The following is an 18740-nucleotide window of genomic DNA, read 5'->3' on the forward strand; positions in this document are numbered from 1 at the left end:
CAACTTTCTTGGCATAGATGAGTAACTGCTTCCACTGTTCATCATCCTGTTGAAACAGTTCAATTAATATTTCATCAATTCTGGGAGGCTATTTTTGGGTAATGCTTTCAGTGCAGCTTAAATGAATGTCTTCCTTCAGCACTATTGGTTCTTGCTCATATATTAACTCCTGGAACGGTGGACTGTCAACTGGTTCTCTCTGGCCCAGTGGCTCTGTGTATTATTTCCATCCTCTTTTGCTGCTTCCTGAATCATTCGCTACTTTGCTTCAATATTGTAACTCAAGGCTTGAATTTTTGCTTGCGTTCTTTCATTTTAACATACGCTGAGCATGTCTTCCTTTTTGGTTTTCTAACTAGGTCTTCGCACATTTCATTATAGTATTTTCTTTTTTTCTGTGTGTTATTGTTTGAAGTGAACTTGTTTGTCACAAGACTCCAAGTCCATTTCAGTTCAGTCCATTTTCCTTTTTCCTTTAAGCCACTCAGACCACTGTTTAGGTTTGAGGGCTGAGGAATCTAGAGGGGGAATTATGGTATTTTCTTTTGTCCTCTTGAGCTGCCCTTTGAAATTCTCTATTCAGCTCTTTGTCTTCATCTTTTTTTTCACTGACTTTAGCTAGGTTTAGCAAGTTTCATAATCTCTTCTGGTATCCACTTTGATCTTTTCTTTCTTTCCTGTCTTTTAATGACCTTTTGCTTTCTTCGTATATGATGTCCCTGATGTCCTCCTAGAGCTCATCAGGGCTTCTGCCATCGTGTTCAAGGTACCAAACATGTTCTTGAAATGTTCTCATAATTCAGGTGGGATATAATCAAGGTCATATTTTGGTTCTTATGGGTTGCTTTGTCTTCAGCTTTAACCCAAACTTACAGATGAGATATTGATTATCTATTCTACAGTAAAACCGTGGCTTAGTTTTAGCTGCTGATAATGAATTTCTCCATCATCTCTTCCAGAAAATATAGTCAATTTTATTTCTTTTAAAAAATTTTTATCCAAGTGAATTTTTTATAAAGGATAGAAGCAGTTTCAGACATTACAGTGAGGGGAGAGAGAGAGAGTCAATTTTCTTTGTGTGTAGCTCATCTGGTGAAGTCCATGTGCATAGTTGGTGTTTATGTTGTTAAAAAGGGGTATCTGCAATGAAAAAGTCATTAGGCCTACAAAATTCTATTATGTGGTCTCCAGCTCTGTTTCTTAACACTTTATTGGCACGTCACATGTCACACAATTCAATAATTTGGTCATTCACACAATTTAATAATTTGGTCATATCAAGAAGAGTGAGCCCCTAATAAAATTATTTTAAAAATATAGAGAGAAGACATATAGTATACATTGAATTTTGAGAACTGTCCAATAATGCACTAGCAAGATGGATTACAAATCTAGAAAATGTTCTCCTTATTTTTATTTAAGTGATTTTCAGCTTTGTTTCTTAGCTATTTCCCTACCTTCAAACTTGGTCAAAAGTCAGAGAATATAGCTGTATGTGCAAAATATAAGGGCTTTCTTTCTAAAAAAAAATAAGAAAAAAATCTTGCGGTATTCCTTGGCCTGGCTTAAAAACGTTTTTGTAGATCTCAGCCATTCATTCTCTCAAGCAAGGCCACGAATAGGAACGAATACAAGCACTAATAGGTGTGACCACCCATTGAGGTAATTACAGTCTCACATGTGAGAAGATGCACCTGCAGACATAGTTCTAAAGAAACTAGGAAATAAATGCCTCCATATATCCATGGGGAGAAAGAAAGAGTGATACAATTGTCACCATGTTCAATTCTAAAACCTTTTCTTCTTCTTTGTACCATTGGTTATTCATTTAATTATTTTTTAATTGTGGCAAAAAAATACACACAACAGAACATTCTCCGATTCCACAACTTCTACATGTATATTTCAGTGCCATCGATTATACTCTTTGTGTTTTAAAACCATTTATTGATATCCTTTTCCAAATCACTCCACCACCATTAACATGAACTCAGTGCCCCCTAAACAAAAACTCTTCCTCCTTCACCCATGATACCAATTGGTCACATTTGGTTTTTTGTTCTTTTTTAAATTAGTTTTCTTGTTATAATATTCACATGTCATGCACTTCCATAGTTATATCACTTTGGAAAAGAGTTGCATCTATGTAGTCACAATCAGTTCTAATGCTTCCTTCCCACTCATTAATTGCTCCCCAAATCCCCCCACCCTTCCCCCACCACATCCCCAATAAACCATTACTTCAGTTACTGTGTCTATGCATCTACTCATTCTGTGCTTCACAAACTGGGAAATCCAACAGAAACAATAAAATAACAACAACAATAAAACAGAAAAAATGATAATATAAATAATAATAGAAGAAAATAATAATATAAAGATTTTTTAAATGAAGAGTAAGAAAGAAAGACCACCAACAATATTTTAAAAGTGAGAGAATAAATTTCTGTCATGGAATAATAGAAATATTTAAGCCTAGAGCAAATTCAGGTTGGATCAAGAGGGAGGTCCACTGACTAAGTGTCATATGATACCATGGTCCAATCCACCTTAACCAAGTTCACAGCTATCTCTGTCTAATATTAAAGCTGTTTGAGTCTCTTGCTTGTGACTAGAGGGGATCTGCCAGAGGGTGAACCTGACTAGATACTCTGTAGATGGATTTTGGACTCTCACTGTCCTCCATAGTGTCCACAATTTAAGCTCTGATGCTTTTCCCTCCGTCATGTTTGGATTGTGTTTTCATCCCCTTGGATCACACAGGCTAGTGTGCTTCTTCCGTGTGGACTTAGTTGACACCTCACTTAGATGGCTACTTGTTTAAATACAAGCCTTTAAGACCCTAGACACTATTCCAATTGCTAGCAGGGTGTCATCTGCGTTCTTTATTCTCCAGTGATTGAGTATTGAATAAGGCCATATTATAAGAACTTACTATTCTTGGATTGGGCTAGAATGAAGTGGGACCCCAGAATCCATCTGCTTTTCCATGAGTTATTAGTGAATCTTGTTTATTTTAGCAGCCATAATATGACAAAAACAAAAACCAAAAAGAACAAAAACCAACCAAACAAAAGCAGAAAAGAAAAAAAAACAGAAAAATATTGTCAACCATCCCCTTGGGGTATTGGAAAATTGCATCAATAACATCAATAATTTATCCAATGACATAGAATTTAAGATACTGTTAAACTATGAGCTGCAATGCATGACTTGTTGCTTTGTGTAGATTGACTTCTGCATTGATTGAGCTCTGCTTACACTGAGCATGGGGGTTGGTGCTGGGGGAAACTTTACTGCTTCATTTCTTACAAGTGCAGCTCCTTGCCTCTTCGATGAAAACCTGTCGTGTTAATGCAAGGGGAGCATTGGAATGCTAACTATATGGTGGCTCTGGATCCCCTTTCATTGGACATTCACTAAGCCAGGGGTTCCACCCAAGGTCCAATGATCACCATTTCCACAGTCTTGGGGTGGCCAGTTTTCGCTTCCTCTTCAGAGTATTTCAGTCCTAAATTGAAGGTTACAGGGACTTTTGTGGTAGGACTTCCAAATTGAGTCCTTCGGGTGTGGCCCTTGGGGGGTGCCATGTTCCCTGTAAGGCCAGTGGCTAAGGTCATCACAGTGCTTAGTCCATGGTGTGGTTCACGGAGGGGCGGTTAGAAATATCCAGCACCATTTCTATCACCAAATTTTTATTTTCCCACTACCATTCCTTCCTCGTTTGTTGCTGCCTTTTGCGTTCCAGTTCGTTATTATTGCAGAGACTGATTGTGTGGCGATCAATTCAGAGTGAAGAAGTTGGTAGAGTTCTTCAATTTCTTCATCAGCGGCTGTTTTGGTTGGTGTGGGAATTTGAATAGTAGTTGTATAAGTGCATTTCCTTGTAAGCATACAGCTATTATCCTCTCACAGACAGCACTTTACTTCAGGTTAGCTCTTGGAGTGTTTTATTTTTTGCTTTGTGTTTGATAATGAATGCAACATGGTTCATGTTGATTTTGTCATTCTAGCACAGTAAACCATGATTGTCTGATTCAAAATGGTCAATACCAGCTCATTTCTGCTCACTAATGCCTAGAGTATTGATTTTAATACATTCCATTTCCTTTCCATGACTTCCAATTTTCCCAAATTCTTGTTTTGCACATTCCATGAGCTAATTGCTAATGGATGTCTTTAACAGTTTCTTTTCATTTTGACTTATGGTCCATCACTCAGCCAATGGAGGTCTTGAGAGCTGTACTTTGAGAGTCATCTCGTCTCTAGTTGGTTCCAATCTGAAAGACTCGCCTTCCGGCGTTATATCGGATTATTGGGGGATATGATTTATAAGATTTTCTGGGCTAGTCCCTCAGGGGCAAAAGCCTTTTGGTGGTCTCTTCTGAGTCTGAAAATCCCTCTGAAGCCTGTTCATCATGGGTGACTCTGCCGGTATTTCAAAGCCAATGGCATAGTTTCCATCATCACAGTGACACACCACCCACCACAGTACAGTATGGTCAAGTGACCGATCAGAAAGGGACATAGTACACTAACTTCACTTTTAAAAGTAATGTGATAAAACAGTTCCAGTGTCTTCGCATAATTTTTAAGTATGGCAAAGGCATTGAGTACGCAACTCAGCAGATTGTATGTTTATATTAATCCATTGAAGAAAGACAATGGTTTTATTTAAGAACCAATTTAGTGGTTTTTGTGAGGCATAAACAAATATGTCAGGAATATGCTTCAAAAAGAAATCTACGTAAGTTGGAATGTCAGTCTAATAAGTTGATAATTATATGCGGGAGATGATCTTACCCAGTAAGAGGTATAAGAGTTGACAGCTAACCAGTGTTTTGTTCTTGTACATAAGGGTCACTATAAGTTAGAACAGACTCAGTGAAATACAGCAACATAGAAGTGAAGCTTTTTTTTGTTCATTGTGAGCTGGAACTTAGAATGGAAATAGTGTACGGAAATCAGAAATGTATCAGCATTTCATCAACGTGGCAGATAGCTGTGTTTGGAGCAAGAAAGACTTGGATGCTCCCAGAGATTGTTCACCTACAATAATAGGCCCCCTGTCTTAGCAATGACAGAAAGTAAAAATTTTGAATCTCATCCCATTAGACCTACTGACTGTCTTATTGTTGGGTAGTAATAAAATAGCAAGAGATAATGTTTCCAACTTGACATACACAAGATGTTTAGGGCAAGTGTGCTCATACAAGTTTTTAAAATAAAGATTAAGATTCAAAATCATTGTGAAAGTAATACTAATACTAGAGTGAAGACGATTTGGGCACATTAATGATCATGGAGATGGCCCAGGGCTGGACACTACTTCTTTCTGCTTTATATTCGCTTGTCATGAATGGGAGTCAACACAACAGCTAGCAACAACATGTGCTAGTTAAAAAACATTTTTATTACCTAGTTTTGCAAAAACAAAAGTATAAATTTAATATTTTAATGTTTTTTCCAAGGATTTTTATTAGTCTTTTGGTTAACAGGCACAAAGTATATGCAAATTTTGCCCAAATTTCTTCAAAACAGATCACTTAGCTCGTTTTCTTTTTCTTTTCTTTCTTCTTCTTCTACTTTTACATACAGCCATTCCAAAGATGACCTAAGGTCATCCCTAGGGTGCAGGCTTCCCGAGAGTGCAGACTAAAGGACTAGACAAGACTGTAGAATGAGAAGCAGTTGATTTTCACTGGATTGAATTGACAGTGTTTCTCTCAAGTCTTCCTCTCAGACATGTATTTCTTATATATTTTAGTGTAGAAATGATTGATGGTTTTGTTTTTGCCTTTAAACCTATATTTTATTATTTCAAAGTCCCATAGAATCTTTATAAATCAGAGATTCAAGTCAGGAATCTTGTTGAAATACAGATTTTGATTCAATATTTCTGAGGTGGAAATAAAAGTTCTCAGCAGGGGTGTCAAACCAGAATGAACCAATTCAAAACCCTGTTACATGGTTTATTTTTAAATTCTAAATATATTTTATCAAGCTTTTAAAGTCCATACAGTATTTAAATGTTTTGACTAAAGTCACAGAAAATATCTAAATCCCATTCACTATTTCAATGTTATAGCTAAAATCACAGAAAATAGCTTTGTGCCTACAGATAAGGACCAATTTAAGTTTTAGAGAATCAGTCGTTTTAATCTTATTACAGTTTCTTCTGCTAATCCTCCTCCCTCCCATACTGCTTTTCTTCTTTACGTGAACGATTTCCTGTAACTTACATGGTGGAAGAATTCACTAGCTGACAGTTGCTATGTCATGATTCAAAATCTTATGTAGGACAATTTTCTTGATTGTCTCTTCATCTCATAATTCTGTCAATACTGTATAACATAAATCCTTTTGCATTATTAATACCAAATAGTTTCTAGAGTTGTGAGTAATTAAAATTTTATTTTGAGTAGCTTTCCTATAGGGCAGGGAGCCCTGGTGGTGTAGTGACTTACATGTTAGGTTGCTAACCTCAATATTAGCAGTTCATAACCACCAACTGTGGAGAGAGAGAAAGCTGAGGCTTTATATTCCTATAAAAATTTACTATCTCACAAACGCCTGGGGACAGTTCTACCGTATCCTGTACAGTTGCAGTAAATCTGACTAGATTAGATGAAAGAGATTAGAGCTTGTTTATTTGGTTTTCATATAGGGCAATGATGTTTAAAACTTTATAGTCAATTTATTTTACTGTGAAAATTATATAACTATATATCAAGCATATTATTATTATTATGAAAACTTTAAGAACGATAGCCATAAGTCCAACTATTGTTTAAAAACAACTCTATTCACCTCTTGAGTAGTTTATTCAATCTGAATATAATTCCTTGTAACAGAAAAAAAAAGAATGCTTTTTTCCCTAGGAATGTTTTATCTCTTTAAAACAAAAACGTAATGCAATTGTTTAATTTCATATGGCATATTTGTACCAATTTTCATGTATTCACAGAGTTGTAAGTTATGAGAACCTCAATAAAAATGACTACTATACTATTAGCAAAAGTGCAGTCACCCACATTTATAACGAAGACATTGAGTATATTGAACTCAATCGATGGGAACAGGAGTATCTGTATCACAGAGAACTCAAGAAGATTCCAATATTTTCACTTTTCCGGAAATGGAAGGCTTTTAATGTATGGAAGAAAAATGTCCGCTCCAAGAAAATTACCGAGTCTCGAAATTCTCTACAGAAAAATTTGTTCATTGTTAGTCCTGTAAGTATTTCTTACTTATATTTTAAAACAATTACCCACAGAACCAGGAAATTATTACGATAGTACAGGTGTTGGCATGGACTGCCATGAAATAGCTCATCTCTTATGGAGGAAGTCACAGCTCCATCCTGTTTTTGTACTTGGGCCTCAGGTGGTCTAATGATGCTGCTACACTTCACCTAAGGTTGCCAAATGCAAAGGTTTGAAATGAGAGGTGCACAGGGCACTGTTGGTTACCGTTGGTTAGTAGCAGCCGCAACATCTTGTATCCACAGTTCCCTTTGTTTTGACTGGGAAAGTTAGATACTCTTTCGAACGCGGTTGGCTGGCAACTCCTTCGTTACCTTCTCTCACCTTTGACACTCTGGACGTTATGGTCCCAAATCATTAGGGGTCTTGTGTTCATGGGTCAGTAGCCAGTACCCACCACTATGTCATATGAGTTTTTAGGTCATGGAATCAGACCGTGGGGAAGATTTCTAAAATATTTATTTTAGAGGATGAGGTGTCATGAAAACGATCTGTTAAAAACTCAGTGGCCATATTTTAGATTATGCATCAAATTCCAGTTTGAAGTAGGAGTTTAATTTAGCCCCTGAATATGAGTCACCAGTATTGTCATGCGCAGAGGATTGGTGATGACGCGGCCCCATCGCCTTCTTGGAGGTCAAAGCCTCGAGTTTCTGTTTTAATGTTATTTATTTCATTTTGAGCATATTAATCTGAAAGAATTTCCATGATGCTTGCTGTCCAATAAAGGAGCATGGGGTGAAGATGTCTAGCATAGGTCAGATAGCAGCGCAAGGTCCATAGGGGTGAGGCACCGTTTCAACCAGCAGTCACACCCAGTGCTGCGAACACTTTCCAACTTTTCAAATGAAGCCCATCAGAATCAACCCATAGACCTCAAATGTCATGAAGTTATTTGACCTCCTTAGAAGTTTATTAAAGCAGTGTGCACCTTTTACCACAACGCAGGCATTGCGAATTCCATAAAGCTGTTACTAGCTATGTGAAGTAGTTCTTGGATCTGTCTTTTAAATTACATCTACCAGCCCTCCAAGCTTGTCTTCTTCTATGCTGAGAGCAGTTTTCTGTCATTCCATCATTGTAGCAGTGGTGCATTGGCCTTGACTGGCTCATCCCTGTCAGGCTAAGAAGTTCGTGTCTTTTGAAGCTAGCTAGTGCCCTTCCGACCACTTGTGGTTCTCAGTGGTGTCTCTCCGCTTTGGCTGCCTGTACCCACAGAGGCTTCTTAGCCTGTGTGGACATACATTGGTAATTTTCAGCTCATAGTGCCCTGGCTGTTTTCTTCTTGCCCGTCTTTATGAAGTCCCCCTCGCCCCAGGCCCCTCAGTACCTGCACAGCTTAACATTCAACTAATGACCATACAGAGACTTCTGGAGTTTCTTCACCGCACAGCACGTGGTTATTGTGAGATTGCTGTGGAGTCGGCTCCTGTCCATAGCGACCCACTGTGCATCAGAATGGAACACCACCCGCTCCTGCACCAGCCCCACAACTGTCCCCATGTTCAAACCCATTGCCGCAGCCACGGAACTGAACCTGCTTCTCAAGGGTCTTCCTCACTTGTGCTGCCCCTACTCTATCAAGCTTGATGTCCTTCCCCTGATATGGTCTCTCCTGGGCCTCACTCTCTCCTGCAAAGCATAGTCTCTCTAAAACCATATCCTGAAAATTCTATGTCTCCTGAACCTGAACTCTAGCTCTTATCTCCTCGGACTGCTGTCTGTGCTTGGGTTCTCGCCGATTTTCACCTAGTCCAAAAGGTGCTTCCAGTCAGAAAGCCGAAGCATTGTGGACATGACCTCCCTTGTTTCCCTTCTCTCAGAGATTGCAATTCTGTGTCACCTGTTTCCTGGCCTTTGAAAATCTCTCTTATGATTGTTACAGAAGCGGACAAGCCCAAGACCTATTACTCTGTCATGGTCAAAGGCATAAATCTGATACTATTCTCTTGAGACAGACATCTAAATTTACCCTGAAGTCTTTTTTCCCCTCTTTTTTGATCATATCTACTACATTTTAAAAATTGAGAGGGAAAGGCCATGTTTTACATTTCTTTATCCTCCCCACTGGTCATGACGCCTCACAAAATGCTGTAGCTACAGAAGCCTAGCAATGCCATTTTCTCTGACAGCATCTGAAAGAATCATTTGGAACAGAGAGAACTGAATTCAATAACTTAACTGAAGCAAATGTTAAGAAGGGACTGCACAGCAAAAAACGCACACATGACAGAGTTCCTAACGGACTGGCAGAAGCCCTAGCTCTGGCCCTTTCAATCTTCCAAAGAAACACACTTGGGACTTCTGATTCATTGCTAAAGTTAGTTGACTACTAATAACAATAGGGAACAAATCCAGCACTGTTAAGTTGGGAGCCCATCCCAACTCTTATAATAACAGGAGTGTTTGTAATAAAATGTTTAAGTTAATAAAATGTAGTGGGGGCTTTTTTTCTGGAATATAATTGGGATAGGATGGATTGATAGGGAAGATGATCAAATTTTAACTTCAACATTCATGCACATTCAGCTTCTTCACTGCAATCCCCAGATAGCATGACTTCCCCACATCCTCTTTGCTAACGTTCTGAACTCTGTCCTTGGGTACCAGCTGCCGCTTTTATGTAGAATGGCTTATTATGCTTTTTCCCTACAGTTTTACTGGATTACCATTCACAAGTTTGCAGTTCGACATTTCGGAGATGCTACCGTCATCACCACAATCAGTTTTGGAACTTTTTCCTCATTCTTGTACTCATCATCATTAGCTCCCCGTTGGCCCCCTGATCCCCTGCCATACTCCCACGGAACCATTAATCCATTTACTGTCTCTATGATTTACCTATCCTGCATGCCATATACAGAAAAACATTTTTTCAAACCCCCAAATTAACAACAATAACAAAATAAAACCAAGAAAAAGCTCAATTTAAAAGAAAGCAGACAAAATGATTAGGGCAAAGAATGTACAGATGTGCTTTATACAATTGATGTATGTATATGAATGGATTGCAGTAAGAGTTGTATGAGCCCCTAATAAAATGTTTTAAAAAAATAAAAACATTGCAAAAAAAAATAAAAGAAAGCAGACAATATTAAAAACAGACAATATTAAAAAAGTAGACAATATTAAAAAGTAAAATGGATCATAACAAAGGTCATATAACCTAGCTGCATCTGCAACAATCCACTCTCCAAACATTCTGCATGACAACATGTCAGGCGATGCACATCGCTGGTCCACGGTCAGAGGAGTTTCAGGTGTGTGTACCTTGCTAGGTTACTCTTCTCTTTACAGACCTGCCCATACTTTGGCTGAAAAATGGAGCCATGGGGATGAGATCAGTTCCTGACCTGAAGTGTGCCAAGGGCCATCCTCTCCAGGGCTCCTGCAGTATCTGACCAGCAAGCTGGATGTTGCCTTGAATGTACGGTTTTAGTGTACGTTTTTCTCCCCCTCCATCCAGGATCTTCTAAAATGACCCCTTTGCAGTAGCGGTGGCGGCTGGGCACCATTTAATTGTTCTGGTCTCAGGGTGAGCATTGATGCTCACGTGGTTCACTCGTGCACCGAACTCACCGTTTGCTTTTGATTTTCATCACTTTGATTTCCTTTAGACAAAATGAGGTGAGAAGCCACACCTTAGAAGGCTTCTCAGCAGCTTTTAAGATCCCAGTCAGGACTCACTAAAGTAGAACGTAGACTATTGTCTTTGGGGGCTGTTAAGCCAATTGATGTGGTGTCCCTGGAGAATTGGGCCTCGCTCCCAGCACAGCAACTCATCCCTGCAAGGTGGTTATGTCTAATTAGTTTTCGTAACTCCATCTCTTTTAGGCTCTGCCACACTCACATGTTTGGTACAAAAGTAAATATCCATGTACAAATATCAAATGTCCTATAAAATCTACACATTTGTGGGTGTACTCTCACCTTACCATCACACCTATTCAGCCCATGTATCTAATTCGTGCATCTGCTCATAGATGGCCATTCTTGGATTATGTATATAACAGTATTTATCTGTTGCCTTTTATTCCAGCACACTCCTAGTGTCTTATCCTGGCTCCATAATCTATGGTCAACTTCCCTTAATGTATATTGCCTTCCGCTTCCCCAAGTTAAATCCACTTGACTTTCTGTCCATTTGGAAGATCTGTAACTTTACTATGATCGCTTCTTACAATGTCTTTGCCCCAATTTTTGTCTGGTTCCTAATTTTAGTCTTATAGGCATGTTTTATGTTGGATACTTCTACTGCTAGGTTGACTTCTGGACGTGGTGATGCATGTTGATCTAAGGTTGTTATCAGTTATTTGTCTGAAAAACTCCCTTCAACATTACTTGTAAAATTAGGGTCTTTTTGCTTGTTTGTTTTTACAAATTCCTTCCATTTCTGTTTATCTGGAATTGTCACAAATTTGTCATCTCGTTTCAGGGACAATTTTGCTGGATATATAACTCTTGGCTTCCTTTTTCTTTCTTTCTTTCAAGTTTTGTAGATATCATTGCATTGCCTTTTTGCCTGCATGATTTCAGCTGAGAAATCAGATGATAGTCGAATTAGTTCTTCTTTGTAGGTAATTTTACATTTAGTCTAAGCTAATGTCCCTTGGAACAACGGTACTACCCTGGCTCAGTGACTCATTCTCTCAAGGTGTTTAGTTATGCCTAAGTTTTTGTAATTTGACTCCTTGTAGGCTTGCTTCCCCACATTCATGGACGTATTTTTAGCAAAAGGCAAATACTCATATTCGTATATCCTCTGTCAAATATATATATAGATAGATAGATATACTACCACTCATCCTTCCATACACATTCAGCCTGCTTGTCTACCACATATCCACTCACTGATCACATTATTATTGCTATTGTTGTTAGGTACCACCGAGTTTGCGTCAACCTGTAGGGACCCTATTCACATCACAACAGAAGGAAACATGCATGGTCCTGCACCATCATCAAAATTTTCCTATGCCTGAGTCCATTGATACACCCACTGTGTCAGTCCATCCCACTGAGGGTCTTCCTCTCCTCCCCTGCCCCTTCACTTTACTAATCATGATGTCCTTCTCCAGGGACTGGTCTCTCCGGGCAATATGTCCAAAGTATGTAAGACAAAGTCTTGTCATCCTTGCCTCTGAGGAGCACTCTGTCTTTATTGTTTCCAATACAGATTCATTTGTCCTTTTAGCAGTCAATGATTCTTTCAATATTCTTCTCCAGCCCCACAATTCAAATGCATCTGTTCTTCTATAGTCTTCCTTAGTCAGTGTCCAACTTTCACATGCATATGAGCGATGGAGAATACCATGGCTTAGGACAGGTGCACCCTGGTCCTCAAAGTAACACCCATGCTCTTCAATACTCTAAAAAGGTCTCATAGAGTAGATTTATCTAATAAAATATGTCTGATCTCTTGACTGCTGTTTCCATGAGCATTGATTGTGGATCCAAGTAAGATAAAATCATTGACAACTTCAACCTTTTCTCTATTTATCATAATGTCACCCATTGGTCCACTTAGGAGGCTTCTGGTCCTCCTTCCACACTGAAGGCTGCAATCCTTGGTCCTCATCAGCAAGTACTGCAAGTCCTCCTCACTTTGAGCAAGCGAGCGAGCTGTGTCATCTGCATACAGCAGGTTGTTAATAAGCCTTCCTCCCATCCTAAGGCGGCACATAACCCAGCTTCTCTGATGGTTTGCTAAGCATAGAGATTGAACAAGTACGGTGATGGGATACAACCCTGACACACACCTTTCCTGAGTTTAGACCATGCGGCCTGCCCTTGTTCTGTTTGTACAACTGCCTCTTGATCCGTGTGCAAGCTCTGAATGAGCACAGTGAAGCGTTCCGTAACTCGCATTAGTTTGAACAGTCTTTAGGGTCACCTTTCTTTGGAATGGGCACAAATGGGGATGTCTTGCAGTCATTGGCCAGGTAGCTGTCTTCCGTATGTCCTGGCACAAATGAGAGTGCTACCTGTGCTTACTCAGATTGCTGACACATTTCAATGGGCATCCCATCAATTCCCGAAGCTTTAAAAAAATTAAAAACCTTTATTGTAAAAATGTGACTATCCCAGTATTTCCCCCTGTTGCCTTTAATGCTTCCTCTAGTGTCTTCCTCTGTTTCCATTGTTTTAGGACTACCTCCCTCGTATTTTACATTGCCTTCCCCTGCACTTGAGTGATTTACCTTCTCTCCTCCTCTCACCCCTGGTAACCATCAAATAATAGTTCTTTTAGTGTACATACATTTTCTTGACTTTATATAATAGCTTCTCATGCAATATTTGTCCTTTTGTGATTGACTTATTTTACTCAGAATAGGGTCCTTTAAGCTTTCCAGGTTGTAAGGTGCTTTGCAGAATAATAGTTATTCTCTACTGTTGCATAGTAATCCATTGTGTGTATGTAACATCGTTTGTATAGCAACTTGCAAAACAGGTTCTTGGCAACAAACAAATTTTATTTTTGGTATCTTGTTAGCCACTGACATTTTTAAGTTAAAACTGTAGCACACCTTCTTAAATCATCATATGGGCCTCTGCGTAAACATTGTGAGATCCTTAAAGGGAGCCAAAGGATCCTTGTATTCATGATCCAAGCCTGATACAATGGAAAATATTGCCCAGTCCTCTGTTACTTGCCTTGAATTTTTTCTGTATATAATTAAATTATATATACTTGTATATATTCAAAATGAAAATAAAGGACTTAAATCAAATTAATTTGATTGTAATGTCCGGTAAAATAACCTTTCAAACTAAATTTTAGAAGTGCTCTTATTGAATGTATGAGTTTTGCAGTTGTGGCTACAGTTAACATGGAGGGCTATTTATTATGCTTTTAAAACAGGATATTCTCTTTACTAAATAATGATAAATTCTATTTTCATTCAGTTTTTGCGACCAGCTCTGCTTAAAATAAATGAATTGTGTTATCTGTTAAATTTTATGGGACTTTGTCACATTGAAAAAGGACATACGTACACCCTACTAGAATTTAAAGGTGCGCAAGTCATACGGCTAGAGGAGGTAAGGAGTTGTGTCTATAGCACTCACGATCCATTTCCTCTCACTACTACTCGAGCACCATTCATTAAATGCATCTCTCAATGTCTAGGTGACAGAGCGCCTGGACGAGTTCAGAAAGCAGGCGAAGGACATAGTGCGGCAGGCTTGCCGCATCGCTCTCCAGGCTGCTGGATTTACCCCTGATGACTGTGTGCACGAACACCGAATGGGTATGGAGGACAGGAAACTCACTATGTCAGAAGTGATGACTTTCTAACTTGCAGAATTGTCAAAATTCTGTTTCGTTATGCTGAAACACTGAACCAGTGCCCCCCCCCAATTCTTCCAATATTTTGCTTGATATGTTATATATGTAATGTTGTTTGTTGGAGAAATCTTGCATTTTCTTTGCCTTACTCATGCTTGGGCACAATATTTCCAAACTGGTCCTGGACACAGAATGTTTATTTCATAACTATTTTACAGTGGATTGTGTAGTCTCTCAGCTTAACAGTATGTCCAGCCTATTACTGTATACAAAGGACTTGTTGAAACTAAGGGACTGGATAGATCACAGAATTGGCCCCAGTTGAACATGGATTCGAGGAGAGCACTAAACTGCAGGTGGAGAGGAGGAGGCTAGAGGTGGTCCTGGGGAAGAGGTGGTCTGTCAACAGATCGGATCCTATTAAAATAATGTTAATCCAATCTCCACAGACACTAGTTGAATTGAAATTGTTAACTTATATAAAATCTCTTACTTGTATAATTGAGACACCCTAAGGAGTTTGAAATGCTTCATGAACCAAAGGATTTCATTGCTTTTTAAATTTTCTCACCTTTTCTTTTAATGCATATTAAGAAAAACATGAATTTTTACATAAGACGTCTTGTCATTGCATTATCTGTTTGTTGTTCTTAGAGTATTCCAGGAAAATAGGAAGTTCCGGTTACAATGAAGTGCAATTTGAACTGCCCACTTATGGCGAGTCTGAGAAAATGACATATACAGAACAGGCCAGCAAAAGGCATCATTGCATGAGGCTAACATGGTAAATGATCATTCTTTCTCTCAAGAAAAATCAGAGCATCCATTCTTTTTAAATTTCATTGAAAGTTAAGTCCTTTGTCAGAAGATTCACAGCAGTAAAGAGGAAGTTTGTTTGTGGGGATATGGTAGCTGCAGGCACATCCCAGAAACTGCCCTTGACTTCCACTCGACCTCTGAGACTGGGGAGCTGGTGAAGATTGGAGGGTGTGACCAAGGTGAAGAGCTCTTCTTTGGTCTTGCTCTGACCCAGCCTGGAGCCTGGAGCCAGCTGTGGATCCGGCTGTGGGAGGGAGAAGCCAGATGCGGAGATATGTGGACCTCCTCCAACTGAACTGTAGGGCCATGCCACCTTTCTGCCTGCTGGCAGCCAGAGCTGTACCAAGTGCTTCCTACCCCTGATGAGTGCTTTGTCGCTGGGAAGCTAGGGAGCAGACTCTGCTTCCTGATGCTTTTCCAGGGAACTCTCTCCTTGGGGTTGGCTCTGTCACCCACTCCCCAATTGGATCTTGACAGACTGTCCCAGATTCTGGATCTCCTATCATTCTAAAACCTGATAACTCACATAAGTCAGGGTGGCAAAAACGTGACTGACTACAAGTACAGAGATACCTCAGCTTTCGACTCGGTTCCTTCCAAATTCATGCTCAAATACTGACAAGTTCGAGAACTGCATGTATTTTTCCCAAAAGAAATAACGGAAGACCAAATAATTGGTTTGGAGACCCAAAAATTACACTTATAAATTCATATGAAGACCCTTAGCCTTTCCATTGAGTAGTGTTTGATTTCTCCAAATAACTTTCCAACCTCACCGGTGGGCCGGGTTCTTTGTTTCATGCTTGATGACTTCACGACTTTTGCTACATTAACAGCTTTAGTTACATCCCTGCTCCCCAAATGTTAATAGTGTCGACTTAGCCATGTTGTGTTCAGCCACCAAGCCAGACAAGTGGCAACCTAATTCAAATTTCACTACGATTTCTTCATGAACGTATGTTGTGGTTCTCAGAGTTGTCCTCAGTCTTACTGCTGGTATCACTTACTTCCTAGGGAGACATGGTTATGATATTTTACGCAACTCACATGAAAAAGCACAATGGTGAATGTTTTAGTTCACTAACACGAGCACTCTGTGTTGTCTGAGAGAGAGTGGCACTTAGACTGAAGCGCCCTTTGTCTCTGAGGCGAGATGTTGCCGGCGAGTGACTCGCTCTCAGCCAGTTCGGGTTTTTGTAAGTTGGATTTTCAGCTAAACTATTGAGCAAAGTTACGAACACGTTGCAGATTTATTTTTAAAATGTGCTGTTCGAGGAGTGGAGAGTTCGAGCTTGCAGCCATTGGGCAACTGAGGTATCACTGAAACTCTCCCAAACAGAATCACCAAATCTGAGAGGTGGCTGCATGGGAAGGCACTGATCATTGGTATTTGGGGCTCAGTAATTAAACCCAGCCCTTGCAACTTCTTATTTCATAAATCTTATCTGTGTCCGAGTTTCATTTTTAGTTATTAAACGAACTCTGCCACAGCAGAAGTTAGCAAAGCAATCCTGGTGGCCACCATGGCACCAGTGTGCAGGTGCTAGACACACCTGGGGCTCTGCTTGAGCAGAATCCAAAGTTCTTCCAAATGGCCTGCTGCCTCAATCTGCATACCAAGTCCTGGATGGAGGAAGCAACCTAGAGATTTGCACCTTTAAGTTAGCACTTGCCTATGAAGCAGCATTTATTGAGTAGCAATGATTTCACGCTGTCTTAGTCTGGGTAGACTAGAGAAACTTATATGCGTCTAAGAGAGCGTTTTCTATAAGGGGTAATGGTACATTAAGAAAGTATTCCTAGTCCAGTCCAGTCTAAACCCATAAATCCAAGATTAGCCCATATGTCTGATACCAAGCTATAAAGTCCTCTTCAGACTCACGAAACAGGTACCATGATGCCAAATGAAGGATGATCACAGGCCAGTGGGTGGAAAGTCTTAGGATCCAGTGTCATTGTAAGCATCTCAGCACTGGCAGGGGTCGCCACTTGGCTCCTCCAGTTTCCAGGGCTGCATCGGGGTAGGTTCATGTGGCTTCTCCTCAGGGATGTCTCACAGGAAGTGAGCCTTGTCAGTCGAAAGTCTCCAAGGGAGTAAGCCAAGAGAGAGAAAGAGAGAGAGTGAGTCTCCCACCTCAAAGGAGGAAATATGAGTTCCCAGAATTCTCAGGAAAAGGCCATGCCCACACAGAGGCTTCATTGGCTATGACCCTGTTCATAGACTAGACTCCACTCCTTCATTCTTCACCCTCCCAAGTCTCAAATTGACACCAGATTATGTAACTACCACACAAATCTTTACCATTAGAATGCAAGCTCATGGGTGCTGTATATTCATTGATGTCATCTCTAAAGTATCTTTTAGAAAATCCCATGGCCATTTTGGCTAGGTAAACTAGGTATATTCTCAGTAACAACTATATTATTCATTCATTCTCCTCTATAGAACCCTTAGTAAACTTAACGTGATATATGTGAATATTTGTGTTTTACAATGAAGACTGGCTAAAAATAACTCTTATTTGTTTATTTATTTGCAGATAATTTTATTCAGGGCTCTTACAGATCTTGTAGCAATCCATACATCAATTGTATCGAGCATATTTGTACATATGTTGCTATCATTATTTTCTAGACATTTACTTTTTTTATATTGAAAAAATTTACTGTGCCTTGATGTATATATTCTTTTTCTAAAATCATTTTTTGGGGGCTCATACAACTCTTACCACAATCTATACATCCATCCATTGTGTCGAGCACATTTGTACATTTGTTGCCATCATCATTTTCAAAACATTTTCTTTCTACTTCAGTCCTTGGTATCAGCTCCTCATTTTCCCTCTCCTTTCCTCACCCTCCCTCCCTCATGAACCCTTGATAATTAATATTTTTTTTCATGGCTTATACTGACCGATGTTTCCCTTTACTTACTTTTCTGTTGTCTGGCCTCCTGGGAGGGGGTTATATGTAGATCATAGGCATTTACTTTCTATTGAGCCCTTGGCATCAACCCCCTTTTTCCCCTCCCTCCCCACCCTTACCCTCGTGACCCCTTGATAAATTATAAATCATTATTATTTTCATATATTACACTGACTGCTATCTCCCTTCCCCCAAGGTTTCTGTTGTTCATGCCCCTGGAAGCGGGGGTGTGGTGTGGTCATGTGTCGATCATCACGATCGGTTCCCCCTTCCTCCCCTCCCCTGCCCAATTTCCCCTTCCCCTTCTGGTATCAATACTCCCATTCCTGTTCCTGGATTTCATGTAAAAATAACTCTTCAGGGCAATAAATCTCTGATACTGTAATATGATTGAACAAAAATTTAAGAAGAATATACATTTAAAATGTTCAATATGCATGCTT

The 18740-nt window shown here is 39.6% G+C and overlaps 1 protein-coding gene across 1 annotated transcript in view; it reads left to right on the forward strand.

Annotated features, from left to right (window-relative positions):
- The window catches only part of DNAH6 (dynein axonemal heavy chain 6), a 256202-nt gene that overhangs the window by 17911 nt on the left and 219551 nt on the right, over positions 1-18740 (forward strand). Inside the window, exons 4-7 of the mRNA XM_075562653.1 lie at positions 6968-7235; positions 14172-14306; positions 14395-14515; positions 15208-15337. Of these exons, the coding sequence (XP_075418768.1) occupies positions 6968-7235; positions 14172-14306; positions 14395-14515; positions 15208-15337 (654 nt within the window). The remainder of the gene's footprint in view (positions 1-6967; positions 7236-14171; positions 14307-14394; positions 14516-15207; positions 15338-18740) is intronic.

This window comes from Tenrec ecaudatus, chromosome 11 (assembly GCF_050624435.1).
Source record: "Tenrec ecaudatus isolate mTenEca1 chromosome 11, mTenEca1.hap1, whole genome shotgun sequence".
Classification (NCBI taxonomy): domain Eukaryota; kingdom Metazoa; phylum Chordata; class Mammalia; order Afrosoricida; family Tenrecidae; genus Tenrec; species Tenrec ecaudatus.